Here is a 12,051-nt window from a genome sequence, read left to right as displayed (position 1 = left end):
CAGTTTCATGAAGAAGTGCTCAAAAGATTATTGGTGAATATCTAGAAAAGGGGACAGGTAATGTCACCAAGAATAACCATGGCTTCAATGCCAACCATCCACACAAGACCCTTTTTTCATAATTGTTACTAGAACGGTAGATTCCAGAATACTTTAGTTTATTTATATTTCAGAAAAATGTGTGACACACACACACACACATACACACGCTATGCTATTCTTTTTTTAACTCTTACCTTCTATCTTAGAGTCATACTAAGAATTAGTTCTAAGGCAGGAGAGTGGTAAGGGCTAGACAATCAGAGGGAATTGACCTGCCCAGGGTCCCAGAGCTGGGCAGTATCTGAGGTCCCATTTGAATCCAGGAGCCCACTTTAAGACTTGGTACTCGATCCACCAAGTTCCCTAGCTATAACCCCCCCTCCCCATTCTATTCTTGGTGACATGATAGAATAAGGCAAAGATGATGGCATTTTAACACTGTGAGCACAAGAGGGAAGAAGTGTGTCTAAACAAAAAAGACTGGGAGAACTTAAGTGAACAGCTATCTTCATTATAAGTAAACAGGGAGACATAACAACCAAAAAACCAAATGTTGAGGCAGCTAGATAGTTCAGTGGTTAGAGCCAAAGCTGAAGGCAGGAGGTCTTGGGTTCCAATGTGGTCTTAGACACTTCCTAGCTGTGTGACTCTGGGCAAGTCATTTAACCCCAGTTGTCTAGCCTTTACTGACTGCTCTTCTGCTTTGGAATTGATAGTTATTTATTTCAAGGCAGAAGGTTAAGAGTTTATTTTTTTTTAATCAAATGCCATTTTAGACTGCAGTAAAAGGGACATGATAAAACAGAACACAGGAAGTGAGCCACTTTTCTCCCCTTGTCAGAAGCACCTAAAGGATTGTGGTTGGCTCTGGGAAACGCTTTTGGAGAGGATGGTGACGACAATGGCGACAACGACGACGATGACGACTTGGGCAGAATCCCAAGAAGACTAGGATGGTGAGGAATCTCAGGTTTGTGTTTGAAATAGTTGGCAATGTGTAGCCTAAGAGAAGTCTTGGGGGTGATGAGCCAGCAGTATTGAAATGGCTTCCATCTGACTATTGGAAGGAATGTCAATCAAAAGAGGGACTGGATTTTTCTTCCCCCTTGCTCTGCCCCAGAGGTAAACCTAGAACAATGGATAGAAGTTGTAGAGGAAGATTTAGACTCTATGCAAGGAAAAACCTAATTAGCTGCCCCAAAATGGAATGGACCATCTTCACTCTATAAATAAGAATTTATTAAGCACCTACTATGTGCCTGGCACTCTGCTAGGCACTGGAGATACAAGGATTGAGTGTAAAACAATTCCTACTTGTAAAGTGCTTACATCTGAATAGAGGAGACAGAGTTCAGTACAAAGTAGTTTGGAAGAGAGGGCAATAGCAACTGGGGATGGGGATCAGGAAGGGCTTTATGAAGAGGCTGGAATTTTGAGCAGTTTTAAAGGAAGAGAGGGACTCCTGAGGCTGAGATAAGGAGGGAGTGTGTTCCAGGGATGGGGGATGATGGCCTAAAACAGAACCTTGGGAAACATCCACAATTAAGGGTTATTAGATAGATATTGTCTCTCTCACTTGTTCAGTCTGACCTCCTCTCCAAGACCCCACTTGGGGTTTTCTTGGTAGAGATAATGGAGTGGTTTGCCATTTCTTTCCCTAGCTCATTTTAAAGATAAGGAAATTGAGTCAAACAGGGTTTAAATGACTTGCCCAGGATCACACTGCTAGTGTCTGAGATCAGACTCTGAACTTTTTTTTAAATTTTTTTTGTCTTTTTATTCTTGGTGCCTCAACAGTTCAAATGTTTATCTCACACACACTGGCCATTCCTCTTATCATCCCATCTGGACTCATACTCTGATTCTTGAACTCTGAGCTCTGATAGGGGAGCTTCTGCCATACTTTGCCCAGATGAAATGAAGAGGAGTCTTTCTGATTCTGAGCCCAGTGCCCTACCCACTGCATCACTGAGCTGCCCTCTCTCTCATTAGGGATCTTCAAATAAAGCCTGGGCGACCACTGTTTAGGAATGTCATAGAAGCAATTCCTTATGAGACCCTGGATTGGACTAATAGGAGGTGCCCTTTGACTTTTTCTTTTGATTCCAAGGCAGAAGAGAAGGGCAAAGCTATTGGAATTAAGTGACATGGCCAGGGTTACCCAGCTAGAAAGTATCTGAGGCCAATTTGAACCCATGACCTCCTATCTCTAGGCCTGGCTCTCTATCCATTGAACCACCTAGCTGCCCTCGTCCTTGGACTCCCAAGATTCAGAGTAGAGGTGGTAAAAGGACAATTGCAGAGTTGCTATCTTCAGGGTCAGAAGGACTATCTCAGAGGAGGCTGGACTTACTCCATGCAGTTCTAAAAAGCTAAACTAGGAACACGGGATGGAAATCACAGAGGAAGATTTTATTTTGACTCCAGGAAAAATTCCTAACAATTAAAGATATCCCACCATGGAAGTCCAACATTGGAGGGTTTTTAGGTGGCAGATATTCTACAAATAATAACTTATATTTCTGTTGTGCTTTCAGGTTTGAAAAAAGCTTCAGGACAACCCTAAGAGGTAGACCATCTTCATTTTATAGATGGGGAAGCAGAGGCCAGGGATCTCACAAGTAGTAAATGGCAGAGCTAGCACTCACAATCCAGGTCTTTAGCCTCCAGACCAGTGCTCTTCCCACTCCCCAAGTGATGCTACTCTGAAGTAACTCTGGCAAAGGGTATTCTTGAACTGAGCCAGGGATTGGATGAGGCAATTCTACTGCAAGTTTCCCAATCTCCTCGCCTAGCACAACTCATCTAGCACAACAAGGCCAATTTTTTCCTAAAACATCTTGCTTGTTATTCATTATTTGGAAAATGTTAACACCTCCCTATTCCTACTGCATCATTTCATCTGTCTCTCCTCTTTTGAGGCTTTCTGTGGACATTGAATGTTTTTCATATTCCCCCAAAGAGCTGCTCTGCTCCAACCATGCCATTCTCTGCCTGTGCTCATTAGGACTATCTCATTTCTCCTGATGTTGTCCTGTCTAGAACACCTCACCTTTCCCTTCTTCCCCCTTCTTCAAGCTTTCATTAACCACTGGAGTCCACAGGGATCTCTCCTTTCTTCAAACTCCTAGTGTGCTTAGTTGATATCACATGGTTTTGCCTATAATTATTTGGTTTCTTATGTGTATCTTTTCTCCCTAACTAGCATGGGAGCTCCCTAGAGGCAGGGAACCCATCTTTTCCTCCTTGTTTCCCTTACAGTTCCAGCAGAGGACAGGTAAATACATATGATGGATGGGTTAAGGAGCTTTACCACACCCCCACACCCCCCAATCTCCATCACTTAGCCTTAGGGGTTCCAATTCTTGAGTCAACCTGAGCTGACTCTGTTCCTGTCTTGGCCACTGGTATCCCAACAAATTCCCTCAAGGTGATCTCTCTCCCCCATCTAGGAAATTAGGCCCAGAGAGGGAGTTGCAGGAAGCACAGATCAAAGACACCAAAGGATATAATATCTAACGGATTTTACTGTTCCCTCAGTCTCTCCTTCAAGAAGCACAGCAAACATTTCAGCTGGGACACCCTCTTTCTCTGCCTCTACAGACACATAAGAAGCAAGGAAAAAGAGGAGAGCCTTCCATGAGGCAAGTTGACCATTTGTCAGAACCATCACCTTCTTGGCAAGAGATGCTCTGTCTTTCTGGTACTTGAGTGGAAGTGGGTTGGGAGGTGGGCATGCCTGGGTCCCCGGCACAGGAAGTGGGACAGACTGCATGACAGCCACCTGCTGTGCATCAAACTGGGACAAGGGGAGGAGCAAACCACAATAAAAACCAAAACCCAGCATAGTGCAACAGTGAGACATGAATATGGCCTGCTCCTATGGCAAGGCAAATGGGAGAAAGCAACGATTCACAGTCGGAGTTCCCGGTCCAGTTAAGGATGGTGACCACACTCTGGATCTTTACCAAGGACCCTGAAGGCGAGCAGGAGAAAAGGCCATGGGTAGGGGCACGTGTGTCTATGTGTGTGTTTGTTGGGGGAATGATGGAGAGAGTAGCAGGGGTAGAGGGCTCACCAGTCCCGCTCAGAGGGCTCACGGTATGGCAGACCCAAAAGTTTGAAGACATCCTTCTCTGTGGGGGTGGGCAATGCTCGGCCTGGCCCCACCTTGACACCATGGCCATCACGAACGATGGCAGTGCTGAGTGCATGCTCTGACAAGCTCATGCCCTTTGTCTTGGCCAGTGCCCTCATGGAGCGGTTAAAGTAGGCAGAGCCAGTGAAATACAGTAAGGCACAGGCAAACTCACTATAGGGCACCACAATGATGTCCAAGCGCCGGTGGTGCCGGCCAGGCCCTGGCAACTGGCACACGCCCAGGTACTTCTGCTGCTGCCCATTATCATCCTGGCTAACCAGGTCATCTGTCAGGAACCCTGTGCCAGGACAGCCAGGAAGAAAAGGGAATTAGGAGGTGGAAAGAAGAGTCTAAAACCTCCCACCAACTCTAATCTCTTCTCTCCTTGTGCTCTGAGAAATAAAGATCATCAGGAGCACAAGCCTCTTTGAGAGAGCCCCAGGAAGGACAGTAACCTGTCTAATGTCATATAGCTAATCAACTCAGGACTTGAATCCAGACATCCTGATTCCCATCTCGGCCTCTCTTGGATCAAATCTTGTTCCCTCCCCACTTGGTGCCCTCACTTCTCCCCAGGCTTCATCCTTTAAAAGGCCTTCTGGCCACACCTGGAGCTCCTGGCGCTCCATACCTCGTTTCCGAAGGGCATCCAGGAGCTGACTGAAGATCCCCTGATGAGAGCGTCCATCTGGGTGAGTGACCAGCACATCGACATCCCCACACGTTGCCTTACCCCGGCGATAGGAGCCACATGCCACAGAGAGCAACCCAGGATTGAGGGTATGAGCTGTCTCCCGGACCTGCAAGGTGCAGAAGCAGAGAGGTAGGAGCAAACCACAATAAAAACCAAAACCCAGCATAGTGCAACAGTGAGACATGAATCAGGTGCCTATCCCTCTCTGGGCCTGGGGCATTCATAACTCAAGGTCCAAGAATGGTCCCAGGAGGGCAGGTGATAGGTTGAGAGAATAAGGAACGGAAACCAGGTGCCCTTGGGCAGGAAAATGAGTAGACAGGAAGTGGGTATAGGTCATCTTTTACCTTTAATAAAGAAAAAGATGGCAATGGGTTAAATGAACAGGTGAAACTGAGATGAAATGGACATTAGGCCTGACTAAAAGAAAAGGGTCATTTCCAAACCCTCCTTTTAACTACTGGTTCTTTTACCTCAAGGTTCAGTTCAACTACCAACTCCTCCAAGAAAACACTTTTCCTGATTCCTCCGGTTAGCACATACCTCCCCATTCCTATATATTTTTTTATGTTTATTTTTTGGATTTTTTTTATCTAGGAACATATCATATCTCTCTAGTAGAATATAAACTCTTTGAGAGCAGGGACTACCTCACTTTTAAATATTATTGGGCCTATCTCAAGGGAAAGGAGAAAGAAGTGTAATTCTATCAAAAGGCCTCTGAAGCAGACCCAAAGCTTCACATGGTGGGTCCTAAATAAATCCTTGCTGACAAACTGATTTATTTAGCACTGTAACACATTACTGAGGGAGGCTGTAGAGTCAGTCCTCTACAATTAGTTAATATTCTCCCAAATGTAACTAGGGGGATAGACTAACCTAGGCACCCACCCCCCAGTTTCTACAAATGTAAAGGTTAGAAGAGGGGAGAAATATGAATGGGAGGGGGGTCCAGGTGCCCAGCATCCAGGGCCCAGTCTTTGAAGGGGAGGGGGGGAGAATCTATACCCTATCTCCTTATGGCTTGAAACAAGGGGTGATTTTCAACCCTAGGATTATCCTTCATTAAGGGGAGATAAACTCATTAGATTCCATCCCAGAGCCACTGAGATCTTTCTCATGCAGATGGCCTTCCCACCTTCTCCCCTGGAAATGAAGATTTTTGTGGCCTTCCAATGGATGGAACCAGGCCTCCTTGGTTGTCTCCTGACAAGAGGCATCCACTAATCCCTTAATTCCCTTCTTGGGCCCATCCCAAGGGAAGGGAGGAGGGATCATAATTCTATCAAAAGGCCTCTGAAGCAGACCCAAAGCTTCTGTCTGTTCAAACAGGGAAGAGAAGTGCCTCTGATCTAATCTAAGTCGAGGGGGTGAGAGGAAGGGGGATGGGAGAGTGTATTCTTTATGCCTGGGCACCGTGAATGAGTGACAATGTCAGCACGAATGGTTTTGCCACTGTGATGGATGGACAGAGGGATGACACAAACTAATCTTGTGCCTGTCCCCAGGGGTCTCCCCATCCTCACTCTATGCCCCACATTGTCCCTCTTGTCTCCCATAGAACATTCTGTCTTTAACGGGTTTTTCTGGCCCTGATGGTCAAAGGGCTTGAGGATGAGAGAAGGAAAGACAAATTCAATTCAATTTTAAAAAACGTTTCTGTGTCTATTGTGTTCAAGACGAAGCGCTTATTTAAACTCAATCAGAGGCAGCACTGCCATGTCACCCAACCTTGCCCTACCACTAAATAAATGACTACCCCAATGATAATTTTGCCCCAAATCAACCTCCAGTCTAACCTGAACACAATCAACTTCAGATACAAGCCTACACTAGCCTTACCCTAAGAGGAAGTATTGTTCAGTACAGAGTAACTCTGGCTTGGGACAGGTACCTAGGCTTTGGCCCTAGCCCCATCTGTCATTAATAGCTTGGTCACTTTGGCATACTTTCCCCAGAGCTTTAGTGCCTTCTCCAAGCAAGTGAGACCAGACCCTCTCCAAGGGCTTTTACATGCTAACTCCAGCCTTCATCCACCTCTGAGCTAACCTTCATCTTCATACACATTCTAAGCCTCAGACCTTGAAAGAAGACATGGAGATAAAGGCAGTGTTTGGAGATAGCCACACCGCCCATGAGCAGTGTGGAGACGCGTCTTCCCCCCTCCATGTCTGTTCTCTCTCCCTTCCTTTGACCTGTAACATAATATTGTGGATGCTTCCCATTTGGGTACTTTTAGGAAAGCCAAAAGAGACAGTGTGCTCTCCTTCACTCTCACATTTAGGTCTCTTATGACTCCATTGTCTTTCCTAGCTGCCAGATTCTTGCCTCCCAGCCTCCTTGGGCAGAACTCATCATGGCTCATGGGGGAAGGAAGGAGGATACATGACCTACTTTGTGTACTTCCTATGAAAAATCTGTTCCCTTCCCCTCCCCACCCATTTCCCCAACTTGGGGTTTCTGCTCACAGTTTTCTCGATCTCTGCTGCCTCTTCCCTGGGTATGCGCTTGAGGAAGTCCTCATAATGCTTTAAGCCAATGGCCTGCTGAGTACTCAGGGTGGCCTGACTTTGAATGTCCTCCAGAGTCCGGAAGCCCTGAAAAAGCCAGCCATGCAGGAGGAGGTAGTAAGGTCCCAGGACCAGTAGCACTCAGATCCACTACTTGAAAAGGGTCCCAGAATCTACCCAATCTCAGGGGAAGGACTGATGGGAAAGCAACCCTAGGAAAACAGGGTCAGTGCTTAGAAAGAAACAGGAAATGTGGAATCTTTTCTTTCCCAGGAAGGAAATAATAGGAAGCATCCTGAGCTCCTAGGGAACAAGAGCCTCTGGAGCAGTTCTGGGAAATAAGGAAGGGGACAAGATAGGAGAAGCAGGTTCAGATAAACTCTGACCTCAGAGCTTATCTGAGGAGAGAGTCCATTTGGATTTTATGTTTCCAGCAAAAGCCAAGTCTAAATTGCAGCTCAATCAAGAGAGGTCACCAACAAGGAGCTCAATAGCAGTGGGCAGGGGGTGGGCAGAGTAGTGACCTGCTGGTACCACATCTGGGCAGTCTTGGCTCCAACTCCCCAGATGTTGGAGAAGAGCTCTAGGATAGGTACACTGTCACTGATATGGTCCAGTTTCCGAAGATGACCACTCTCAACAATCTCCATGATCTTCTCTGCCATGCGCTTTCCAATCCCTGGGATGCCACAGGCTTCCTATGGAATGTGGTAACAATGATACAAGAAGGATGGTAGAAGAGGCAAAGGGGAACCTTGATCAACAAGATACACCTGTGCTGGGCTGGGGTGCTTCCTGAAGCTTAGGATGGCAGAAAGCTGCACAGTTATGTAACCCTAGAGTTCAGAGTTAAATATAGGGTAATAATTATAAGGATAAGGAGGCTTCAGGAAGAGGTACTGATGAAATCAAAGGAGAAAGATGCCATGTGCATTATGAAAGGCCAGGACTGTCTCCTACCACTTTAGTTTGGGCCCTCATCTCCTCTCACCTAGATGACGGCAATGACCGTCCTTCCTCATCCCACCAGTCCATCATAGACCCTGCTACCAAAATAACTGTCCTTCAGTGCAGATTTGACCATGAGATTTCCCACTCAACCAGCTCCAGTGACTTCCAGTTGCCTCTAGCATCAAACATATGATCCTATGTTAAGATTTAAAAGCCCTATACAATCTGGCCCCAGCTCCTCTTTCCAGTCTCACTAAATATGGCTTTCCCTCCCATGCTCTGCCAATCTAGCCCATCTGGCCTTTGCTCCACTCCTCATCCATTACCCTCTCTTCCATCTCTCTTCTTTTGCTTTAGATACCCATCCATCCTCTGTGTCTGGAAAATCTTCCCTCTTTTTCTCAACTCACTCCCTCACTCCCTTTGAGATGTAACTCAAGCACCAACCTAAGTCCTTCCTGATCCCCTCACTTCTGGGCCCTCCCTCCTAAACTACTTTGTACTTTGTACAACAACTAGTTGACATGCATTTTTACTTATTTACTTCATGTTTTTGCTATATGTATTTTTACATTTATTTTCTGACTTTCCTCTTGGAAGTAAGCTTTCTGCAGTAGGAATTGTTTTATTCTTTGTGTTTGTATCTCCAGTGCCTGGCACGCAAAAGATGTTTAATACTCTGTTGAGTGGCTGTCTCCTTGCTAGTTGGAAGAAGACCCCTTCATTCTCCTTCCTGAGCCCTAATCAGAATAGGCATTCCTCAATGGGAGGGTTGTTTCCTTTCCCTCAGAATGAAGTCCTCACCCTTTAGATTACTGTTCCCTGTGGGTGGGAGCCATGACTCCCTTCTGAGACACTGGGCTCTGCCCCTACCCTGAGGTAATCGGGACTCCTACCTGGTAGGAAGAAACAGGCTTGGGAAAGCTCTTGAGGGCATTAATAGCCTTGGAGTAGCCTAGAGTCCGCCATCTGTCACCTTGGACAGCATAGGCTTTAGCCAGTACTTCCAACTTCTCTGTTATGTGAAGGTTGTGGTTGGTCATCTTCTGACTAGAGGGTTGGGCACACACCCACTTTTCACTGAGGTTAGGAGCCAGGCTGGGCTCAGTGTCTCCCTCAGGGGTGCTTGGGTATCGGCCAGTGATCAGGGCTTCCAGGTCATCAGGGGTAACCCGTACTTCTTCTTCATCACTGTCTTCATCATCAGAGTTAGCCTTGGTACAGAAAGAACAAACATAATTAATTCCAGCCCTCCCCCTCCCTTACTCTTCCCTCTAACTGGGGCATCTCAAGGGCAGAGGTCATCACTACACCATTAGTTTGGAATTTTCTTGGGTTTGGGAGTTGTCTATTCTCTCTCAGATACAGACTCTTCCATCATTTTGGGGACTCCAAGAAGGGAGGTATCATGTTTCCCTCCATCAGAGGCACTCTGCTCACAGCTCTGCCTCAGGTCAGTGGTGAGATGGTACATGGTTTAAATCATGAAACTCTCCAAACTATTTTCAGGCCTTTACCCTGGGGCATAGGCTAAAAGATATTCAGTTTCCTGAAGGTTTCCCAGTTTCCTATAGCACCTAACCTGTGCCTGGATGCCCAATCGTGAGTGTGGTTCCTGGGGTGGGGCCAGAGGAGCAACAGAAGAAAGCCCTGCCTGGGCTGAAGTTCCAGAGGGCCCTGGTTGGAATGATATGTCTGCCTTGTCCAGGTACCTGTAGAGAGAGTGAAAAAGCAGCATACTATGCCACCACAGTTCTAATTTCCAAGCTGCACTGAGACCTTTCCTGCCCTGGGCCTTAGTTTGACTATTTTTCCAATGGGGATAATGAAGTCTGACTTCTCCAAGAATTAGCAAAAAACCATGGATGAGTGGTACCTTTGGATGAAGCAGTGAGACTGGGCTCACCTGTTAGGAATGAAGACGACATGGAATCCATCAGTGTCCACCAGTTTCTGCTCCTTCAAGCATTGGCTCAGCCATGCTGACTTCACCAGCTGGGCCCCAAGGGGCAGCTGTGGTAGCTTAAGGAGGCGGAGGGCTCGCTCACCATCCACAGTTTCATCCACCACAATGTGAGTGATCCCTGGGGCCTGAGGGGAGCATATTTGGCCCCCATGCTGAATGATTTGCTTCTCAAAGATCTCTGCCCGGGCTCGACCGATGCCCACTGGTAGCACGTGGACTTGAAGTGGGCTCAGCCACTCTGCACAAGAATGATTCCAGTTCTCATCATCACCTGCCCTCTCCCTTCCATAGCTTCAACTCAAAGGATGGATCAAAGAATGAGCAGGGTACAATGAAATGATTGCTGCCTGTGGAGTCAGCTAAGATTTGGATTCAAAGTTTGCTTTTTACACATTCCTTGTATAAGAAGTCACTTAACTCTATGATCCTGAGTTTCCTGACCTATAAAATATCCCTTACCTATATAACAGAGCTGTTGTGGGGCAAATGCAAAGAGTTGTTTGTTATTATGGAAAAACTCCCTCCTTTCTTCCTCTTCTGTTGTTCCTCTCCCTAAAACTGCAGCTCAGAGCAGCCTCCTCCAGGAAGCTCCAAACTGCCAGTAGAATCCTGGCCTTGAACTCTTCCAGAATTACTCTAGCAGAAAGAATAATTGACATTGTCTTTCTCCAGGAGTCTCCCTGAGGGCACAGGCCCTTCCCAAGGGACCCAGTTCAGAGCTCTGTTCCTCAAATCCTTTTTAGGCCTCTAACTGTACTATTCACAGGGCTTGGGCAAGACAGCCTAAATGAATCCAGGGCCAAGTTTGGGGGGAAGTGGGTTACAATAGGTAATTCTCTAAGGGATAAGTTGGAAATCAGGGCTTCCTTGCATAGCTGACTTTAGACACATTCAATGTGGGATGGGGGAGCAGGCTGGATGACACACGGAGAGACAGAGACAGAGAGACAGAGAGAGAGAAAGACAGACAGAGAGACTAGGGTTCACCTCCAGCTTCTGCTTTTTCCTTCTTGGGAATCTTTAAGAGTCCGCTCCCATCAGAGGCGGTTCTCATTTTCTTCCGTTTGGGAAAGGCCTTCAAGATCCCTCGAGGCTCCATGGCTAGGGGTGAGTCTGGCCCCTTCTCTTTGAGGATAAATTAAGACAGAAAAGTAAGAGAGGGAGGGCCAGGATTTCCCCTCTTTTGCCCTGGAAAAATCAGTTAAGTTGGTTGGTTGGTTGTTGTCCTTAACTTAAAGGGGACCAAAATGACAGCACTGGTGATGTCTTTTGACACTTACATAAATTGGATTTAAATGAGGCAGCTGTATAAAGCTGTTGGCTTCATACTCTTCCAAAATTATTTAAAACAGTGAGATAAGGGAACTGTCCTAGGACCTATCCAGGAATTATAAATGAATGAGGCTTTGGTCATAGCTGCCTGGGGCAGACTTGTTGTCTTACCTCTAAATTAGGTATGGACCACTGAGTAGTTTTTCCAGAGAGGAGAATGTGACCTGTCCTTGAGGGAACTTGACCCAAGCACAGGGCCCTACCTGACTCCTAATTCTCAATATCTTTACAAAGTAAAGGGATGGAAAGAGGTTATTCAATCAGGAAAATGAATACAGACAGCAAGGACCTAACAATCTCTGTATAACACAAAAAGGGCAAAGTTTGGAGTAGGCACCAATGTTCATATTTTGTTTAAAATAACCATTATTACACATGGAGAATATAAAGATTTTTTCAAAAGACCTTGTTTTTT

At 46.3% G+C, this 12,051-nt stretch overlaps 1 protein-coding gene across 6 annotated transcripts in view; it reads right to left on the bottom strand.

The window, feature by feature from the left end:
• Window positions 1-3,551: 3,551 nt before the first annotated feature.
• Window positions 3,552-12,051, bottom strand: part of POLL (DNA polymerase lambda) — a 9,461-nt gene continuing 961 nt past the window's right edge. For 4 of the 6 annotated variants that reach the window (XM_007479137.3, XM_016425907.2, XM_007479135.2 and 1 more), the window contains exons 2-9: window positions 11,292-11,429; window positions 10,245-10,542; window positions 9,921-10,050; window positions 9,235-9,552; window positions 7,912-8,085; window positions 7,346-7,474; window positions 4,815-4,983; window positions 3,552-4,481 (exon numbers count right to left, since the gene is read on the bottom strand). In XM_007479137.3, the coding sequence (XP_007479199.1) occupies window positions 4,117-4,481; window positions 4,815-4,983; window positions 7,346-7,474; window positions 7,912-8,085; window positions 9,235-9,552; window positions 9,921-10,050; window positions 10,245-10,542; window positions 11,292-11,403 (1,695 nt within the window). In that variant the 5' untranslated portion in view covers window positions 11,404-11,429 and the 3' untranslated portion in view covers window positions 3,552-4,116. Of the gene's footprint in view, window positions 4,482-4,814; window positions 4,984-7,345; window positions 7,475-7,911; window positions 8,086-9,234; window positions 9,553-9,920; window positions 10,051-10,244; window positions 10,543-11,291; window positions 11,430-12,051 lie in introns of those variants that run through there. The other 2 variants (XM_056805107.1, XM_007479138.2) reach the window with 2 other exon arrangements.

The sequence above is a fragment of the Monodelphis domestica genome, chromosome 1 (genome assembly GCF_027887165.1).
Source record: "Monodelphis domestica isolate mMonDom1 chromosome 1, mMonDom1.pri, whole genome shotgun sequence".
NCBI lineage: Eukaryota > Metazoa > Chordata > Mammalia > Didelphimorphia > Didelphidae > Monodelphis > Monodelphis domestica.
Note: the sequence above shows the minus strand (reverse complement) of the source record. Positions and strands in the feature narration are given on the sequence as shown.